This window comes from Brachypodium distachyon, chromosome 4, assembly GCF_000005505.3.
Source record: "Brachypodium distachyon strain Bd21 chromosome 4, Brachypodium_distachyon_v3.0, whole genome shotgun sequence".
NCBI lineage: Eukaryota > Viridiplantae > Streptophyta > Magnoliopsida > Poales > Poaceae > Brachypodium > Brachypodium distachyon.
The window spans coordinates 14,628,334-14,647,038 of NC_016134.3; the positions used below are offsets into that span (position 1 = coordinate 14,628,334).

At 43.4% G+C, this 18,705-nt stretch overlaps 3 protein-coding genes and 2 non-coding genes across 11 annotated transcripts; 1 reads left to right on the forward strand and 4 right to left on the reverse strand.

Annotated features, from left to right (window-relative positions):
• The first annotated feature begins 3,518 nt into the window (after positions 1 to 3,518).
• LOC100837412 lies at positions 3,519 to 6,190 on the forward strand. 3 transcript variants are annotated; one of them, XM_003575837.4, is made up of 3 exons: positions 3,519 to 3,790; positions 3,929 to 4,237; positions 5,850 to 6,190. In XM_003575837.4, exons 1-3 carry the CDS (start codon positions 3,773 to 3,775, stop codon positions 5,898 to 5,900), a joined length of 378 nt encoding a protein of 125 aa, XP_003575885.2. In that variant the 5' UTR covers positions 3,519 to 3,772; the 3' UTR covers positions 5,901 to 6,190. The 3 variants fall into 3 exon arrangements, 2 of the variants coding, with proteins under 2 accessions (XP_003575885.2, XP_014757980.1); XM_014902494.2 differs by having other exon boundaries at positions 3,521 to 3,790; positions 3,926 to 4,237; XR_002965873.1 differs by lacking the exons at positions 3,519 to 3,790; positions 3,929 to 4,237 and adding an exon at positions 4,293 to 5,306.
• A 312-nt stretch (positions 6,191 to 6,502) lies between these two features.
• On the reverse strand, positions 6,503 to 6,605 carry LOC112269031. The gene has a single exon (XR_002960622.1). It is a non-coding gene; the product is annotated as a U6 spliceosomal RNA (small nuclear RNA).
• Positions 6,606 to 10,150: 3,545 nt separating this feature from the next.
• Positions 10,151 to 13,853, reverse strand: LOC100842073 (peptidyl-prolyl cis-trans isomerase CYP23). Of its 3 annotated transcripts, none has more exons than XM_014903071.2 (8): positions 13,558 to 13,853; positions 12,693 to 12,806; positions 12,440 to 12,616; positions 12,110 to 12,182; positions 11,933 to 12,022; positions 11,474 to 11,513; positions 10,481 to 10,563; positions 10,151 to 10,372 (listed from the first exon to the last, which is right to left on the reverse strand). In XM_014903071.2, exons 2-8 carry the CDS (start codon positions 12,797 to 12,799, stop codon positions 10,352 to 10,354), a joined length of 591 nt encoding a protein of 196 aa, XP_014758557.1. In that variant the 5' UTR covers positions 12,800 to 12,806; positions 13,558 to 13,853; the 3' UTR covers positions 10,151 to 10,351. The 3 variants fall into 3 exon arrangements, 2 of the variants coding, with proteins under 2 accessions (XP_014758557.1, XP_003577381.1); XM_003577333.4 differs by having other exon boundaries at positions 12,440 to 12,588; positions 13,558 to 13,847; XR_732215.3 differs by lacking the exon at positions 11,474 to 11,513 and having other exon boundaries at positions 12,440 to 12,588; positions 13,558 to 13,849.
• On the reverse strand, positions 13,762 to 13,864 carry LOC112269028. The gene has a single exon (XR_002960619.1). It is a non-coding gene; the product is annotated as a U6 spliceosomal RNA (small nuclear RNA).
• Positions 13,865 to 14,331: 467 nt separating this feature from the next.
• Positions 14,332 to 18,705, reverse strand: LOC100842382 (peptidyl-prolyl cis-trans isomerase CYP23). Of its 3 annotated transcripts, XR_002966433.1 has the most exons (9): positions 18,502 to 18,705; positions 16,960 to 17,073; positions 16,721 to 16,869; positions 16,387 to 16,459; positions 16,220 to 16,309; positions 15,739 to 15,778; positions 15,110 to 15,279; positions 14,745 to 14,827; positions 14,332 to 14,636 (listed from the first exon to the last, which is right to left on the reverse strand). XR_002966433.1 is itself a non-coding variant. In XM_003577334.4 (8 exons), exons 1-8 carry the CDS (start codon positions 18,625 to 18,627, stop codon positions 14,616 to 14,618), a joined length of 696 nt encoding a protein of 231 aa, XP_003577382.1. In that variant the 5' UTR covers positions 18,628 to 18,704; the 3' UTR covers positions 14,337 to 14,615. The 3 variants fall into 3 exon arrangements, 1 of the variants encoding a protein (XP_003577382.1); XM_003577334.4 differs by lacking the exon at positions 15,110 to 15,279 and having other exon boundaries at positions 14,337 to 14,636; positions 18,502 to 18,704; XR_001407916.2 differs by lacking the exons at positions 15,110 to 15,279; positions 15,739 to 15,778.

Consider the following 18,705-nt stretch of genomic DNA (forward strand, 5'->3'; position numbering starts at 1 on the left):
GCTTGTTTCCGTCGTCACGTCACTTTCCTACTTGAGACCAAGCTAAGTGAAACCTTAACGGGTCGGGTAGGAAAGTGACGTGGCAACGAAAACAAACCAGACAAGCCACACGGCATATGACATGTGGGTTCGGCCTGTCAGAAATACCATCAAACGTCTTAATCCCTCGATTGGATTTTGGGAGAAAGCCTGCCCGAAAAGTTGTGGTTACTTGAGACTATTAGCAACAAACGTAGTTTGTGAAACCCTAGCCGCAAGAACTGTGGTTCTGCGAAATTTACTCAAGAAAATTAGTGAATAAAATACACCCCAGTCCAGTGTGATGAATTTCAGAGTACACAAGAAAATGAGTATACACAATTTGAATGAAATGAGAACATTAACAGAATGACATAAGCATGTAGAGTAAATTACAGAAAACCACCACATTAGCGGTTAGGTTTTCACATAGGTACCAGTATACGTTTTAGTTACTAAAAACCACCGAATTACACTAATTTGTTTAGTTGCTAGAGAATAATCACGAAACTGACAAAGGGGTCCACTGATAGGGCCAACATAGCGGGCCAGCGTGGCAACTGACTTGCTGAGACGTCCGACCTGGCGTGGCGTCTTCCCCACAGTGATCTTCTTCCCATCGCCAGTACTGCAGCAGCAGCTCTCCAGATCCAGTCCGGCGACCTCGCACTGCACAGCCCCACGTGCATCCTTTTTCCTTGCCTCCGACGTGATGTGCCGCCTCCACCCGCACCAGCCCTCCGCCTGCTCTCCTGCCCTGAGCCTCTCTGCCACGACTTCCCCGAAGTTTCGATCTGTGGCGCGTCCGGCGCGCATCCACGACTCCCTTGCGGCTTGCACGGGGAGGCTCACTCCGCCGGCATCGTGGAAGACGAAGTGCGGGCGCGGCCCGGGGCAGAGGAGAAAGTGCAGTTCAACGTCTCAGTAAGGGCGGATCGAAGCGTGCGGAGCCAGGGAACTACGCGGCAGCGGCAAGGGATGCGCTGCAGCAGGTTGCAGAGGCGGCGCGCGAGGAGAAAGAGGAGTGCGGCCGAGCGGCTAGGCGTCAGCGAGGAGCTCGAAGACGGGGCCGGCGTGGCGGTCCAAGCTTTCGGGTCGACGAGGCCATGTGGAAGCGTGGGCTCCAAGCTTGACGACGCCTGGCCGGAGCTTGAGAAGACGGTCGCGGCCGTACGTGGTTCCGGCACGCGGGAGATCCATTCGAGGGCGGCGTTGCGGTGAGGGCTCGCAGAGGCTGCGCGCGGCGAGGACGCAGCAGTGCGTGTGCGCCCCCTAATCAAAGACGAATTGAGAGAGAGAGGGGTCCGGTCTGGTTGGGAGGAAGGGGAAAGCTATAGCACGCTTGCTTGGAAGGAGGAAGACGGGGAAAGAGAGGAGAGAGCTAGCTATTGATCCGTCCGCTTTGCTCTACAACGATGATATTGCTATAGCTGATGGGTGAGGGGCTTTGCCGGACTTTGAGCTGATGGGTGGGAGTTACTACGTGCGTCGATAGCTAGCTATAGTTGATGGATGGGGGCTGCCGGCCTTGGATAAGAAGGTTGCGGCTCACAGCGTCCAAGCAGAGAGGAGGAAGCTGCAGGGCCTACTTGCCATGCTGACGCCACGGTGGCAAGCCATGCTGGCCCGATAGTGAGCCATCCCTGTCAGTTTAGAGGTTATTCCTTAGCAATCGGCCACTTAGTGTAATCCGGTGGTTTTTAGTAAACAAAACGTAGACCGGTACCAATCTGCAATCCTAGCCACTAATTTACTCTAGCCACTAGAGTAAATTATAAAAAACCACCACATTATATATATATATGCTTGCAAGCAAAAGTAGATAGTAGTTCAAAAATAGACGGTTGGATAAACATTACTAGTAGTGCAAACATAGTCCGATCGACAAAATTGGGCGGATCGTCCTACCAACTATTAGTTACAAGCTCCGAAGCTCGTCTGCAACACGATTCATAGTAGTTTCTCCGAAGACAGCAGCTGCCGGTCCATGTGAGAAACCGCCGGAGTTCATATAACTTAACACTCCGTTGATAGGTCCTTTTCGAAAAGAAAAAAAACTCGGTTCATAGGTTAAAATCAGGTGCTCAAACCCAATAGGCCAATAACAAAAATACGTGTATACCCTGGGCCTGCTTGGTCCAATGGGCTTGGCTCTTGCTGGGCCCATGCAGCTAGCTTCCGGCCTCAGAATTGGTCCACACGGTGTTTCTGTTCCGAAATGCAATGCGTATAGTTTTGACTTATTCTCAAATTTTGTAAAGTATAACCAATTTTATAATAAAATATGTCAGTATCTATGGCGTCAAATAAAAATTATTAGACTCATTGAGAAATAGTATGTTTTCATAATATCTTAGTTGGACATGGTATGAGTTGATAATTTTTTTAAGAATTATTTAAAAATGTGACGGTCAACAAAAATTATACGTTTTACATTTATTGTTTTGATGCCCGTGGTCTCGAAGTTGCACGGTTGTATTTTAGCATGCCTAACTTAACTTGAATCTTCAAGAGTCGTGCAATTTGGAGACAGATTTTTTTATATTTAAGTATGAGAAACACACTACTTGATTTCTCTAAACATGTAAAAATGCCACATCATCACACCATTAATTTGTTCACACTTATTTAGTGGAAAACTCATATTTTTTGCACATGCCTGCATGCTAATTTTCATTAAAGCTATCTCAACTAACTGAAAAATCTATAATCTATCATACAATTTCATTATACATTTTCACTGGATACTCTTTCCTTGCTCTTTTTCACTCATGGATGTTAACTAAACATTTCCTCAAAGCTTCTATGTTAACTAAAAATTTCTGCAACAACGTGTGAGGCATCATCTAGTTCCTATGATGACTGGTCCACAACTACACAGTTCCTAAGAGCACACGCTGTGACTAACTATTAGCTAATAACCCACTTCTCTTCTATTTAGTAAGAAAAATATAATACTCTCTACGTCTAACAAAAGATGTCCAAAGTTTGTCAAAATTTGGATGTATCTAGACATGACTTAGTGTATAAATGCATTCAAATTTAATCAAAGTTGAGACATTTTTTGTTGGATGGACGAAGTATTTAAATCTTATAACTTTTATTGTAATTGCTTGGCTTTCCTTTCCGGCACAACCTACCAGACGGTGAGAACGGTCTAGCTAGTGGTCCAGATGGACGTGCAAATGAAAGGCAAATGCAAGAATTGGAGCAAGAATAGTTTAGTGAATGGCTACTAATTTCACCCCGTTGGCCTAAAAAAAATATCCGTCTTCAGGTCAAGCACCCCAATGTATAAGTTTGACGGATGCAATTCTTCACTCGATCGATGACCCTATACATGCCAAATCTAAAAAAAAAACAATATATAAGACATATGTCGGGTTTTTGTGACGTGTGACTTCACGATGATATGCTCCGGCCCCAAGATATTCTTCTCAGCGCCACGCCATATATCCATGTGCTGTTCGCAAGTTGGCGTCCCCAAAATATACAGGTCTAGTCTTATCACAGGCTACATCCAACGGTGAGACAGCTCCATATGCCTGTGCAATATATCATGTGTTGTGTGCTAGCTGTCCCAAGTCGTGGCCTTCAAGTCTCAGACCACCGTATATACGCGCATTTCCTCTTGTACGCATGTTAAAGCCATTTTCTCAGCTGCTTGTGCTAGCTCTGTGCTTGCTAGCTCTAGCTCGATCGATCTTCCTTCTCCAGGCCAACCATCGAGCTGAAGCTAGAATTCCATCATTCCATGGAGAAGATAATGGAGGTGAGAGCCGTGCGCGGCGTAAATGGATGGCCGGCCACCAAGAGACCATCCCCTGCATTGCTTTCGTGTGATCGAGGGACGAGGAATATCATATCAATATGTTTATGTTTCTAACGAAGATGATCGTGTTTTCAGCAGGAGGGGAAGCAGAAGCAGCAGCAGGAGCGGAGGTCGTCGGTGCCGGCGTTCGGGGAGTGGGAGGAGACGATGAAGGCCGCCGGCGGCGCGCTGCCGGACTACTCGCTCGACTTCACCAAGATCCGCGCCGCCAGGATGCAGCGCAAGGACGCGCCCCTCTCCGCCACCTGGCCCGCCGTCCACGAGCTCTCCGCCTCCGGAGACCGGCGCTCGGTCGGCAGCGACACCGATGCCGGCCGCCACCGCCGCCAGCACAGCGACGGCACCGACCTCCGCCGCCCGCTCCGGCCGGACCGCGCAGCTCCCAAGGTCAGCTAGCTATACCTAAACACGATTACTGTTGCAAGTTCTCAGAGAAAAAGAAATTGCAATTAGTGCTGCTTAATTCGTAGCATACGCGTTGATTAGCAACGGCTAATTAATCTGAAGTCAAACATATTGGCTAGCTGATATTTCGTAAATAACCCGTCCCCGGTCCGTCTCCCTCGAGGCGACCGGGGGAACCCAACCCTAGCCGACACCAAATCCCTTCCCTCCAGATCCCCTTTGCTGCCGCTGCCGCCGGCCTGGCCGCGGTGGCGGCGGCCTCCCTGCTGCTGCCGAAGGTGGTGGTCGGGGCGGGAGCTTCTCTCTCCTCCGCGGCGTGCGGCGTTCGGCGTGGCGGCCTCCATGGCGGGCGGGGAAGCTTCGTGGCGCGGCGGCGCTGTCCGGCGTGCCGTCAGCTCCTATGCTCGGCGGGAGTTCCAGGTGGTCGGGGCGGCGGTTTGGTCGTCCGGATCGGGGGCCTGGCGCCCGGATCCGGCGGTTGGCTGCGTCCCGAGTGGCGGCGAGCGTCTTGCTGGCCGGCTTGGGGTCTGGGGCGGCGCCCCCAGTGGTGGTTTGTTGCTCTTCTCTCGCCTGCGTTCGTCGTGTGGCTTCGGCTGTCGTCTCTCTTGGCGTCTCTGTTTGCTTCCGCCTGCCATGGTTTGATGGGGACGGGTGAAAGCTCAGGCCGGCGGTCGCCGGCTCCGACAATGACGACGCCTGTGGGCGCCGTAGCCCTCCTTGGAGGCATTGTTGTGGCCCCTCGCTCAGATCCGGGTGAAAACCCTAGGTCCTTTGGACCGGACAGCGGTGGCACATCTGTGTCGCATGCTCCTTGGAGACGTTGTCTTGGTTCTGTGTTTCCCTTTCGGGTCGGTTGGCTTCCAGTGGATGGCGGGCAGCGGCTTCTTTTGGCTCCCTCCTCGGTCAACGTCGATCTTATGTTTCGTGCTTTGTGATGAGCTTCGTGTTCCTAGTGTTGCCTCGGCTGCTCGGTGCTTTTCGACGGCGTGAATGGCTAGCTTCTGACCGCAATCCTCGGGGTTGTCCTGCGGTGGTCAAGGTTCGTGTGCGGGTAAGTCTCGACTTTGCAATGCCCTTCGACAATGGTCTCGGCGGAGTGAGGTCCTTCGACATTGCCGTTACACTCGTTGGCCTGTTGCTCTCTTGGCCGCGGGATGACAGCTAAGTTGGCGTGGATGTTTGTGTGTGTTGCAATGTCTCGGTATTGTGTGGCCTTTCGATGGCATTAGGAGTGTTCCTCTTGCGATGTATGTGTTCCTTGTTGTGGCGATGATCATCATGTAAGCCTTTTCAGTTGCTTTCTTTTCTCTTTATTTGTTCGATTCGCGTATTGTATTTCCCAACTCTTAATTAATTGAATCGGCGCTGCCGTTTTCGTCCAAAAAAAAAACATATTGGCTAGCTAGCTGGCGTCATGGCAATTGCTAATGCCAACCTGCGTCCGTCGTCGTGCTTCCCACTTGTCTTCGCTGCAATTGACATTTTTCACTTGTGTGTTGTGACGCCAAAAAAATCTTTTATGTGAACTATCACGCATTATTATTTAATTTGTGGAGTCATGGTGGTTTGATTTCTGGGTTTGGTAATTTGGCAGGGGAGGAGCAAGTCCAAGGGCTGCTTGTTTGGTTGCATGGGTGGATGGTGAGACCGATCAATCAAATTCAAGAAATTAAGGGAAAATGTGTTTGTTCATTTGGTGCGCCAGGACGGGCATGTAATATATATTGGTATCGAGTTGAAATATGAGCCATGTATAGAAAAAAAAAAGAGATGTGTTTTCTTTTGACTGCTTAATTTGGAAGTCGTTATTTGTTTTTGCTCTGTGTATAGTGATGTCAGGAAGAAAGAAAGGAAAAGACCGTATGACTATTTTGTACAGTGAGGCTTTGGAAAAGAAAAGAAATAAAGTTGCGACAACTAAATTTCAAGCAGGCATGCCATTGAAGTATCAAAGAATCGAAAGGCCACAAACTGTACAAGTAGTGAAGCTCCATGAATGATGATACATACTTCATAATAACTCTGTTAAGAGATAAAAGGTAAAGGATCTCATTGTCAGAACAAAAGATGTACAAGGGCGCCAAAAAGAAGGATCCAGGGGCGTATCTGCGAGGCAAAAAGATGTACAGGGGCGTGAAAAGAAAGAACCAGGGGCATATCTGCGAGGGAAAAAGATGGACAAGGGCGCAAAAAGAAGGATCCAGGGGCCTATCTGTGAGGAAAAAGGACCGGCGCAAGAAATCTCGAATTTTTTTGAACCATTTCTCGATTTGTGCGTGTCATCCTTGCGCAGGGGCCATGCTAATCTTCTCTGTATCGTTCCAATTTTATCGGATGTCCCCGAAGGGATGAGATAGTGTGCATCGCGAGCGTTTATAAGCTGGTCTGTATCCTCTTCGCTGAGCGAGGTGGTACTAAACCGTTCCGCACTGCATCGCACCAGTGCGCTGGAATAAGGAGTGTTCGGTAGGCCTCTTTCTCCGCAGGCCCATATCACGAAGCGAGCTACGCCTCTTTGTTGCCATTTAACCTATCGTCAAGATTTTTGTCCGAATAATGGATGGCTGATAAGTGTGTTATATATAGCTTTTTTTCAAGCTTTGTTGTGTGCATTTGGTTCAGATCTCTGTCGAAATCATCGCATTTAATCCATAATTTAGTAAGAAAAGCTTGTAAATCTCTCTTTGTTGTCACAGTCTTTGTTGTTATTTATAAATAAGTGGCTATGCCACATCGTTCTGCTTCTAAAGTTTCACTGAATAAGTGGCTTTTGCCACAGCTTCTCATGTTATCAATAAGTGGCTATGCCACAATTACTTTGCAAGTTCTGGAATCGGTGCTTTCATAATTTCCGCGAATAAGTGGCAGTGCCACAATCTTTGCATTCATCTTTTATACAAATATCCAGGAATCGTAGCTCAACCTTGGACTGGTTCACATACTCAATTGAAGTGCTAATTACCATGTTTTCAAGTTATGGAATCCTAAAATGCATTGAATCTTCATTGCATTCAGACCTAAGGTATCATTAACAAACAAACTACATTAGTTACAATTATAGTAAACTGAATTTACTTTAATTCCCTTGGCTTCTGCAGTTAACATTTCTGAATTTTGGAATTAAGTTTCGAACTTGTTGATCTACCTTGTGCTTGATTCCCAATGTCAATTGTTTGCCTTCTTTGAATTTAGTGCATTCAAATCTGAACCAATCCTGTTTTTACTGTTCATGTCACTCATTTTTCGGTCAAATTGATTTCAGAGTACATTGCATATTTATTTGCTTGAGGACAAGCACCAATTCAAGTGTGGTGAGGTTGATAAGTGTGTTATATGTAGCTTTTTTTCAGGCTTTGTTGTGTGCATTTGATTCAGATCTCTGTTGAAATCAGCGCATTTAATCCATAATTTAGTAAGAAAAGCTTGTAAATCTCTCTTGCACAACTTTTACAGGCTGTTGTTTTTATTTTGCAGTTAGGGTGCAAAAACGCATCTAATTCTTCAATTTGGACCTTACCTACTAGGAAGAAACTTTATCACGTGAGAGTTGTACAAAAAGGAGAAGAAAAAGCAAGTTAAGGGATCAAAGTGCAGAGAGAAAGTGACAGTTTCAGGATCTTCTTGGAGAGAAAGGAGAAAAGCCGCAGGGGCAAATGAAAAAAATGACAATGCCATGCTGCAGCCAGGCCACCATCGCAGGACTTAGGGGGGCACTTCTGTACAGAGGGGGGTTATCTTCTCTATCGAGAGGGGCTGGAAAAGAAAAAAAGGGAGGAAACAAAAGAAGAGAAGGGAGGAAAGGAAAACGATGGAGATGGAGATGGATCTACACCCTCGCTTAACCTAGCTGCGACACCGTCACCAAGATCACCGGAGCACTGAACAAGAATTCTTCCTTCGTCTCCATCCTCTGTTGTCCCTGCTCCAAGCCGAACCATCGACTTCCGTCAAGCATGCAGGAGTTCTCTGTAATGGTCTTCTAGTCTCTCCCTTTCTTGATCTTTGATGCTGCTGATCTGTACCTGCAAACAAGAGACAAACTTGTTTCTTTTCTTCTGTTTCCCTATGAGTATGCTTGCCACAGATTGAGCTTTTTTGTTGTTGAGAAATTAGTGTACTTTTCTCTATTTGTTCAGAGTTAGTTGTCCTTTTGTTCTCTGCTTAATTTTTCTTGTGATGTAAAAAACCCCCGAAAAACACAAAAATATAGTTGTTACTTAATTATTCTGTGAAATCCTTCCTTCTCTCGTATGTGCTTCTCCTTTGATCTTGAGTGTTTTGCTTGTGTTTTGTCTAGATTCAGTCCCTGTTGCTGTAAGCAAACTACAGAACAAGCTCTTGATTTGTTATCTTTAAGCTAGATCGGTCAAGTCTTTTTTATCAATTCCTCTTTAATCTGTTTGTCTAGCTGTTAGAAACTAGTTAACTGTTTGTAATTAGTTCCCTATGAGAGAACACGACAACACTACTTTCTACAATTTGGACCTTACCTATTAGCAAGAAACTTTATCTAGACTTGACTGATCTAGCTAAAAGATAACAAATCAAGAGCTTGTTCTGTAGTTTGCTTACAGCAACAGGGACTGAATCTAGACAAAACACAAGCAAAACACTCAAGATCAAAGGAGAAGCACATACGAGAGAAGGAAGGATTTCACAGAATAATTAAGTAACAACTATATTTTTGTGTTTTTCGGGTTTTTTTTACATCACAAGAAAAATCAAGCAGAGAGCAAAAGGAACAACTAACTCTGAACAAATAGAGAAAAGTACACTAATTTCTCAACAAAAAAAAAGCTCAATCTGTGACAAGCATACTCATAGGGAAACAGAGGAAAAGAAACAAGTTTGTCTCTCGTTTTGCAGGTACAGTACAGATCAGCAGCAACAAAGATCAAGAAAGGGAGAAACTAGAACACCATTACAGAGAACTCCTGCATGCTTGACGGAAGTCGATGGTTCGGCTTGGAGCAGGGACAACAGAGGATGGAGACGAAGGAAGAATTCTTGTTCAGTGCTCCGGTGATCTTGGTGACGGTGTCGTAGCTAGGTTAAGCGAGGGTGCAGATCCATCTCCATCTCCATCGTTTTCCTTTCCTCCCTTTTCTTCTTTTCTTTCCTCCCTGTTTTTCTTTTCCAGCCCCTCTCGATAGAGAAGATAACCCCCCTCTGTACATAAGTGCCCCCTTAAGTCCCGCGATGGTGGCCTGGCTGCTGCATGGCATTGCCATTTTTTTCATTTTTCTCCTGCGGCTTTTCTCCTTTCTCTCCAAGAAGATCATGAAACTGTCACTTTCTTTCTGCACTTTGATCCCTTAACTTGCTTTTTCTTTTCCTTTTTGTGCAACTCTCACGTGATAAAGTTTCTTCCTAATAGGGAAGGTTCAAATTGAAGAATTAGATCCCTTTTCGCACCCTAACTGCAAAAGAAAAACAACAGCCTATAAAAGTTGTGCAAGAGAGATTTACAAGCTTTTCTTAATAAATTATGGATTAAATGCGCTGATTTCGACAGAGATCTGAACCAAATGCACACAACAAAGCCTGATTTTTTTTTATTAACGGGCAGGAAGAGCGCTTGCGGCCCGTCGACGAGAATACAACGATTTTTTACACCTTCGTACAATGTTAGTAGAGGACTAAGAGGAGTATCAAGTTAGTAGTATATAACCTTGAAACTGCATTTTTGGATCCTGATCTTATCTAGTATTCACTTCAGGTTATCCTGAGAGCCACTTGACCGTCCAGCGTTGTTCATTGATCACGGTTAAGCTGGACAGTTAACGGTAATTTATCAGAACAATTACCTAGCGGGAAACTATGAAAAATAGAAATTCTGTGTAGATAAGGATGGCCGGTCGACAGACGTTAAAAGGTTAAATAACCGGCAACATGGTGAAAGTATGGACTAGCCTAAACAGTTTTATCTTCATATAGATATTCAGTAAGAGCATTCTTTCTTAAAGATTACCTGAGTTATACTGAAGCTTGCTACAAGTACAAGATACCCGTTCGAATAGTTACATGAAATACAAAGTAAAATTACATTAATGCATCTTAACAAGTACAAGTTTTTTCCCTTTGAAACAGATGTCTTCATGCGAAGCATTTTCGTCTCTGCAGAAAAATAGAAGCAACTTGGATTAGTTGAGCACCAAGGATATTTTTCTGAATTTAGGTTTGTGCAAGAACAATTTTCTTCAATATGTATAGTGGGGTTCTCACCCATCTCTCAATCTCTGATGCTGATTCAGAAAGTCTCCTCCTGAGAATAGATTTCTCTGCTTCACAACTATCTACTTCAATATCTGCATAGTTCAAAAAAAAATGTTGACACTGAGCTGTGAACCTTCAGATTTTAAGTGAATAAGTATATGTAACATAAAGTAAGAGACTAACAACCTTGCAACTAAACGTGGCCTATGGACAAAATACAAGCTATGCATGCGCATATACTAAGGCAAAAATAGAATTAAAAATAGACGCAACATGGAACATGTCATGAGGATCAAAACATACAGAGTTTGTTGATCTAAATCTTAATCTAGGATCTAACAGACATATTTAATTAATTATCAGAAGCAATATGGTGAGCCATCTTTACTTGATGAGATAACCTAATTCATTTAAAGCAAGGCAGAGAAATGCGCTTAGAATTCTGAATGCATGAAATGAGCATGTAATTGTAACGGTGTTGAACGACTTGGTTGCACGCAACTCATGCTTCATACACTTCACTTGGACACATGGCAGCAGGTGCACGTCAGACACTCAGAACCACAACCTCACATATTATACGAAATTAATGTTTGTTTATTAGACACGAGCCCGAGTTTTGAATGCCTACCATTTTGCTCACTCACAGGATAGTGTTGCTTCATCAGCAATCACCCCTGGCAGGAAAATGTAGATCTATAGGGGGTCTAGAATTCTAATGAATGGCGACGAAGAAGCTTTAAAAAGCCAGCTATTTACTATAGTACGTATAGAAGAAATCACATTTAAATGGTATGGATAAAGACCAGCTGAATAAGTATACACTTTCTGAAGATTTTATACAACATCATAAAGATGGTCTCGTCTCAAGGGCATGCGTTGTAGCAGGAAATAAACAATATTGTAAGCATGTGGGTACTGGGTACTGTATTACATGAATCTAAAATAACAAAACAGAAAAGTGGCAAGAAACAATAAAATTTCAGTTGTTTTATCTCTTACCATAGTAGTATGTTGACAGAATGTCGATACGTTCAATTGGCTGACAATGGCAAACATAAATTTTAGAGCTTCATTTGTCAGGCACACTTGCACAGAAATTCTACCAATACGTGAAAAGTGCCTAGAGTGTGGTAACTGGTAAAGCTCAAATACACAAGATATGCATAAGCTCTGAATTGATGAACACTGTTACCGAGCAAAATAAGGAAGTAAATGCTCTACCAGCCACAAACTTGAAATGCATAAGTAGCAAGCCTGTATGGCTGCATTGATGAAATCTGTGACCTAGACAAAATTAGGAAGTGCTCTACCAGGCACCAGCCACAAAACTGAATGCGATCAAGTCTAAATAGCATTGTTTTAAAACATCCTTTTACCACAAACTATTACCAGTTGTTAAAGGCAGAACAAAAGTTTTGCATACACAAAAAGAAAACTATGCAATTGCATAAGACGTACCATTACAAAAATGCCCTCCCTCCGAGTTGGAAGACGCTCGAGTTTTCGCAATGTATTGTCACCCTTGGTGACTCTCCCAAATACAGCATACTGAAATCCATTGAGCATCATTCCCCAAGTTATACAAGCACATGAAATTGATTACGAATCATTGAAAAATAAAGAATTGTTAAATACCTGGCCATCAAGGTGTGGAGCATCACCAAGAAGGATAGAAAAAGAAGAAGATCCACTGTCTGGATCAGAGTGCCTTGTAGAAGGAAACAATATAGCATCATAAGTTGATAACATATCAATGCAGATGCAAGATGAAGTTCTTTACGGCATTTTCTATAAATATTCTTTGCACAGATATTGCATTGCATTTATCTGGATTCACACAGTAAGACAAAAGTAACTATGGAAAATGATACAAAGCAGTGCTTACAGAAAGATGCTACATGCTCGTGTTGTCCAGTCGAGAACCAGATGAGTTGATGACATGCCAAAACATAACATTGAAAGTACCTTCCCATGGAGAGAATCCCTCTGACATGCTTGACAGTACTAAATTCACCAACAATTGATTTCTCTGCTTGTTGTTCCTGCTCCTCATTCATAGGGGCTTTTCTACCACCCACAACAGCAGCAACTTGTGCAACGAAACCCTTGTCAACCTGCGACCATGAACAATGTGGTATGTCTCTAAAAGTAGACTGTAAGAAACAAAAGCTTTGTGTCACCAAATGTAAAGAAAAGAGTATATTAAACTGAGGCATACCCGGAAGAAGTGATTTGTGTTGTAGCATCCAAGGCGCACAAGTTTGAAAATGTGTTCAGCTGTCTTTGGCGCAACATGAGGAAAAAAGCCGAACTCAATGTCACCATGATTTGTCTGCAGGTGCAATTGCATAACAAGTATGTGGTTCAACTGTCTTCGGTGCAAAACTTCAAACAAGTGCTACACCAGATACTTATCATGAAATATGTATTGCTGACATTGCTGTACTTCATTCAAGCACCGAGTAATGTAAGGATCCAGGAATCAATAAATACAAGTATAATAATAAGAAGAAAAGCACAAAGAAAAGGAAGTAGAACTTGGTATTGCAGCATGACAATGCAGATAAACTATTTGCTCCATTTTGTGCCATATATTATCAGTTGTAGAAGTTAGTTTTTCAATTCTGTATAACCTATGACACGCTGAACCTGCTCGGAACAGAATTCAGAGTCACAGCGTAATGGCCTGGCAAGAATAATTTACAAACTCAGTATTTTGAAGAGAAATGCAACACTCAAAAAATTCTAGATTCCTCACTCTTGCGCTCTTCCCAGTTCTCAATTTCTATATATTCTGATCACATCGTCCCTACCAAGCCAATCCTCCGACAATCTCACAGAGAGCAACAACGTCGAAATTCTCCCATAAATCCTCATTTACGCCTCACGATTTCTAATCCGTGTACAAACCTAGAGCCATTAACGGCCCATTTCCTCCCCAATACGGTAGGAAAGAAACGCTCCCTTATCACGAATTTCAGGCCAACCAACCAAACAACCAACCGGCCGGGGAGCAGATCTCACGACCGTAAGAGCAGGAACAGGAAGCAGTGAACGAGATGATGTTGGGGGCAGGGGAGGACCTGGAAGACGACGCGGGCGGATCCGAGGTTGGGGTCCGAGGCGTAGTAAGTGGAGGCGCCGGCGGCGGAGGCTGCCGCGACGAGGTAGAGCAGAGCGGCGGCGACGTGGCGGAGCAAACCCGCCATTTGTTATTCCTCGTCGATTTTTTTTTTGCTCTAAGGGTCTATCTGCAAAAGAAAAAGGACCGGCGCGAGAAATCTCAAAAAAATTTGGACCATTTCTCGATTTGTGCGTGTCATCCTTGCGCAGGGGCCATGCTAATCTTCTCTGTATCGTTCCAATTTTATCGGATGTCCCCGAAGGGACGAGATTGAGAGCAGCAGGTCGGGTTATAAGTGGATCGATATGAGCTTCGCTAAGCGATGTGGTACTAAACATTTCCACCCTGCCCTTCCTTCGCGTAAGCGCTCGCAGGAACCAGTGCCTCGGTGGGCTTATCTCGCAGCCAGCCCATCTAACGAAGCGAACTGGGCCTTTCTTCGGTGATGTGACGTACCGTTTCCGAACAATAATCAACGGTCCAGAATACACACAACCGAACACATGCTCACTTCTCAAAAAAAAAAACATGCTCACTTCTCTCTTTTTTTGCCGATGCCCAGAGTCTCAATTCTCAACCGTCAAGTATTACCAGAACAATTTCGTTAGATGTAAAAGATCGTCTCAGGAAAATAAAGTATTACAAGAACTAGTACCAGATATGAAGAATTAAAATTTGAAAACCGCTTAATAAGGTGGTCGATGGAAAAAAGAGGATAGATGACCAGACGACATAGTGAAAGAGACATCCGGTATATTTTTTTTTTCTCAAGACTAATCAAGGCCTGGTTATATTGAAGCTTGCTACAAGTACAGGATCCCCATGGGAACAGTTACATGAAACACAACTAAAATTACAATAAATTCATTTCAACAAGTACAATAATTTTCCTTTTCAAATGCACATGTACTCTAAACCCCGAGAGCGAGGCATATGAACACTCATTTAAAACATGCCTTGGACTCTTGGTAAGGCGACAAAAAAAATGATGCTTCTTTCTCATCCTCAATTGCTGGATCATGCAAAGCATTTTCGTCTCTGCGAAACAAGAGAAGCAACTTGAATTAGTTGATCGCCAAGGGTATTTCTCTGAATTCATGTTTGTGTAAAAATGGCTTTCTTTAACATATCGAGGGAGGTTCTCACCCATCGTTCAATTTCTGATGATGATTCGGAAAGTCTCTTCCTAAGAATAGATTTCTCTGCTTCGCAACTATCTACTTCAATATCTGCATAAGTTGAAAAAACGTTGAGACTGAACCTTCATATTTCAGTGAATAAATAAATGTAATATACAGCTAGCCAACACAGGAGACTACATAAATGTACCTTTCAGTTACGAATTATCAATTTAGTTCAGATGTATCGACATAATACTAGAGGCAGAAAGAGGAAAATCATGCAACATGAAACGCCAATCCTACTATAAGGAGCAAAATCTATTGAGTTTTTCAGCCTAACTACCTAAAGTCTTATTTAGAAAAGATCTAAAGGGCCTATATAGCAATTACCAAAGTAATCTGGTGATCCAGTCACTGGGAGAGAAGTAATACTCAGGTAGTTAGGATCTGAACAGACGAAACTACACAAGTCATAGTAAGAGTGCTGGATAGAATGCCAGCAGGGAAGTCATACAGATACTTCAGCTTTAGGTCAGAAACTCAGAATTATACAAACCCACCTATCATATAAAATTACAGGTTAGTGTTGGTTCACCAGGAATCACTCTAGCAGGAAAATGTAGATGGCTAGGGGTCCCAATTGACATCTACTCCCTCCGTCCCATATTAGGTGACTCAAATTTGTCAAAATGCGTCTAGATACATGTAATATTTGGTCACTTAATATGGGACAGAGAGGGAGTATTTGACTACTAGAGAAAAACTCAATTTAGATGATGCTGATAGGACCAACTCAGTATTTAAAGATCATATAGACTCCATGAATAAAATTTATACAGCATCATAAAAATGGTCTCATCTAAAGGGTATGCAGTGTATCACAAAAATACACAATATTGTCACACCACAATGGGTTGCAAATTTGCATACATACTAGTGTACTTTGCTTCCAGTCAAGATCTTAAGGATACAAAAATGAAATAAAAAAGGAGGGATAAATAAGGGCTGTCAGTTCTTACCATAATAGTATGTTGACATTATTTCGATACGCTCAATCGGCTGAAAATGACAAAAAAGATGGATATTGGCTTTATTTGTCAGGTGCCCTTTTGATGGAATGCCACCATACCACAGTGACAAACTAGTGCAAGATTTCAAATTTTTAAGAAGCAGCGAGCCTGTATGACTGAATGTCTTAAGTCTGAACTGACGAACACTGTTATTGAGGCAAAAAGAACAAGAGCAACTTTTCTGGCTACCAATTTGAATGCCAACTAAGCTCAAAAAAAATAAAATTGGAATGCCAACCAAGTACATTAAAAACAATAACCTTGAATGCAAAAAAATTCAAAACAACATTATGTTATTTGACTAAAAAAACATTCTACCACCAACCATTACTACCTGTTGTGCAGAAAAATGAATTAATCAAAAAAAAAACTAAGGCAGAATAAAATATCAGCCCACGTGGAGAAAATTATGCACTTGAAAGACACATACCATTACAAAAATGCCTTCTTTACGGGTTGGTAGGCGCTCTAGTTTTCTTAGTGTATCGTCACCCTTAGTGACCCTCCCAAATACAGCATACTGAAATCATTGTTTATCAATCTCCATTCATTTAATTAGCTAATACTGAAAATGAATCTTTGAGAAATTGGTAATACCTGGCCATCAAGGTGAGGAGCGTCACCAAGAAGGATAGAAAAGGAAGACGAGGCACTGTCTGGGTCAGAATACCTTCCAGATGGAAGAAGTAAATATCATAAAGTTCATAGCATATCATCATAGACACAAAAAGAACTTCATGATGACGTTTTATACAAGTGTGTTAATAAGGATATATTGCATTCATCTGGATTTGTACAGGAAGACAAAAGAATCTATGGAGACCTGTATCAAGCAGTGCATACAGAAAGATGCTACATTATTGTGTTGTTTAGACCAGAACCAGATGGTTTGGTAGGACAGATCTCTGACAAAACACAACACAGGAAATACCTTCCCATGGAGAGAATTCCCCTGATATGCTTGACAGTACTAAATTCACCAACAATTGATTTCTCTGCCTGTTGTTCCTGCTCTTTATTCATAGGGGCTTTTCTACCTCCCACAACATCAGCAACTTGTGCAACAAAACCCTTGTCAACCTGTAACCACAAACATGTTAGTACGCAATCTGATAAAAAGTTTGTGCCTGAAAAAGTAAAAATAAAAACACTACTTAAATTGATTCATACCCGGAAGAAGTGATTTGTGTTATAGCATCCAAGTCGCACAAGTTTGAAAATGTGCTCAACTGTCTTAGGTGCAACACGAGGAAAGAAGCCAAACTCAATGTCACCATGATTTGTCTGCAGATGCAATTGCAACAAACGTATGTGATATCAGTTAGACATGGAAACAGGTGACGAGACAGGAAATCACTGGCGGATCCACAGGGTGCCCAGGGTGGTCCATGGACCACCCTGGGAATTCGGCCCATATATGACTACACTTTATATCCTGAGCCCAAAGAAAAAAGAAAATCAAGCTGCTGCGACCAGGCCCAGCCCATCTCCTGGTTAGTCTCGGTCGGCTCCTCGCCTCCTCGTGTGTTAGCATCGCTGCATTGGGCCTAGTCTTATCAATCCATCAGCCGGAGCGTGATCGATCAGCCGGAACACAACATGCGGAACAGCGGAAGTCAGGAACTGCCGGCCCTAGCTAGCAATCAGCCGATCAGTACACGTAGCGCAGCCGCAATCTCTCGTGGCCGCAACATAGCAGAGACACAGGAGCCAGCGCGTGGGAGCCTGCAGCAGCACAACGGCCGGGGACTTGTTTCACTATTAACGTTTGCTTGTTGCGCGAACTGGAATTCTCTATGCATAACATACAAATGCCACTTTCATACTGAATCGAAGAAATACTTTGAATAGTGTCTGAATTAACAAATTCCAATGCTTCATTGCTTATACTGCTGTTTACTATTGGCGAGTAATATTTGGGTAAAAAAATAGCTGGTTATAATATATATTGGGATAAAAAAAATACATTAGACCACCCTGCCTCAAAATCCTGGATCCGCCGCTGCAGGAAATCATGTAAGTAAATGAGTAATATAAGGGCACATAAGTCCCAAATATAATATAAAATTAACAACTTAATTCTCGCAAAAGGAAATAAAATAAAACTAGGTGTGCTACAAAATGATGAAAATGAACTATTAGAGCCAGTCTGTGTGCCACAACAGGTAACCCACCATTTATCAGTTGGAGTACTTACTAGTCAGTTGTGTCGTGCTGAACCAATGTCATGCAACTCTTTGGAACAGAAATCAGAATATTCTGATGCCATGGGAATAACTGAGAAAATCAGAATTTTGACGAGAACTATGCCGCGGTGAGAGTCACTAAGGGATCATATCTAAGTTTATAAATCTCGCACTTCTCCAAACTCTAGTTCCAATACAGTTCCGTACACATGATACATGCAAACCAATTCCCCATCGTATCTTTCTAGAACAAGAGGAATGGCTCAGAAATTCTCGCTTAGATCCTCTGTGACAAACTCACGATTCATAAATCGATTGAGAAATCAAGACGATTTAACCTAATGATTCATGGACCGGTCTCGGCCCCCCCCCCCCCCCCCCCCGCCCCCCACCCCCCCCATCCCCAAACACTGCTTAAAATAGCTCGCTTAGGGCGAAGTTAAGGCCTGCCATCTGGGAGCAAATCTCGCGACGATAAGAGCAGGAACAGGAAGCAGTGAGCGAGATGATGGGGGCATGCGAGGACCTGGAAGACGACGCGGGCGGATCCGAGGTTGGGGTCCGAGGCGTAATACGTGGAGGCGGCGGCGACGGAGGCTGCCGCGACGATGTAGAGGAGAGCGGCGGCGACGTGGCGGAGCAAAGCCGCCATTTTTCTTCTCCTCGATTTTTTCGTTTCCTTTTTGTGTGCGCTGGTTTAGCAAATTAGCAGTAGCAGAGAGTAGCGCAG

What these genes read in the sequence shown, in the direction of transcription:
- LOC100837412 (XM_014902494.2), top strand. An exon ending in CGGACCGCGCAGCTCCCAAG is followed by an intron (nt 4,238 to 5,849) that starts GTCAGCTAGCTA and finishes GTAATTTGGCAG; the next exon opens with GGGAGGAGCAAGTCCAAGGG.
- LOC100842073 (XM_003577333.4), bottom strand. Translation starts at nt 13,683, where the DNA reads ATGGCGGGTTTGCTCCGCCACGTCGCCGCCGCTCTGCTCTACCTCGTC. An exon ending in TCTGTCAACATACTACTATG is followed by an intron (nt 10,564 to 11,473) that starts GTAAGAGATAAA and finishes TGAACTATGCAG; the next exon opens with ATATTGAAGTAGATAGTTGT. An exon ending in CATCAGAGATTGAGAGATGG is followed by an intron (nt 10,373 to 10,480) that starts GTGAGAACCCCA and finishes ATTTTTCTGCAG; the next exon opens with AGACGAAAATGCTTCGCATG.
- LOC100842382 (XM_003577334.4), bottom strand. Translation starts at nt 18,627, where the DNA reads ATGGCGGCTTTGCTCCGCCACGTCGCCGCCGCTCTCCTCTACATCGTC. An exon ending in AAGAAGGCATTTTTGTAATG is followed by an intron (nt 15,779 to 16,219) that starts GTATGTGTCTTT and finishes TGTCATTTTCAG; the next exon opens with CCGATTGAGCGTATCGAAAT. An exon ending in CATCAGAAATTGAACGATGG is followed by an intron (nt 14,637 to 14,744) that starts GTGAGAACCTCC and finishes CTTGTTTCGCAG; the next exon opens with AGACGAAAATGCTTTGCATG.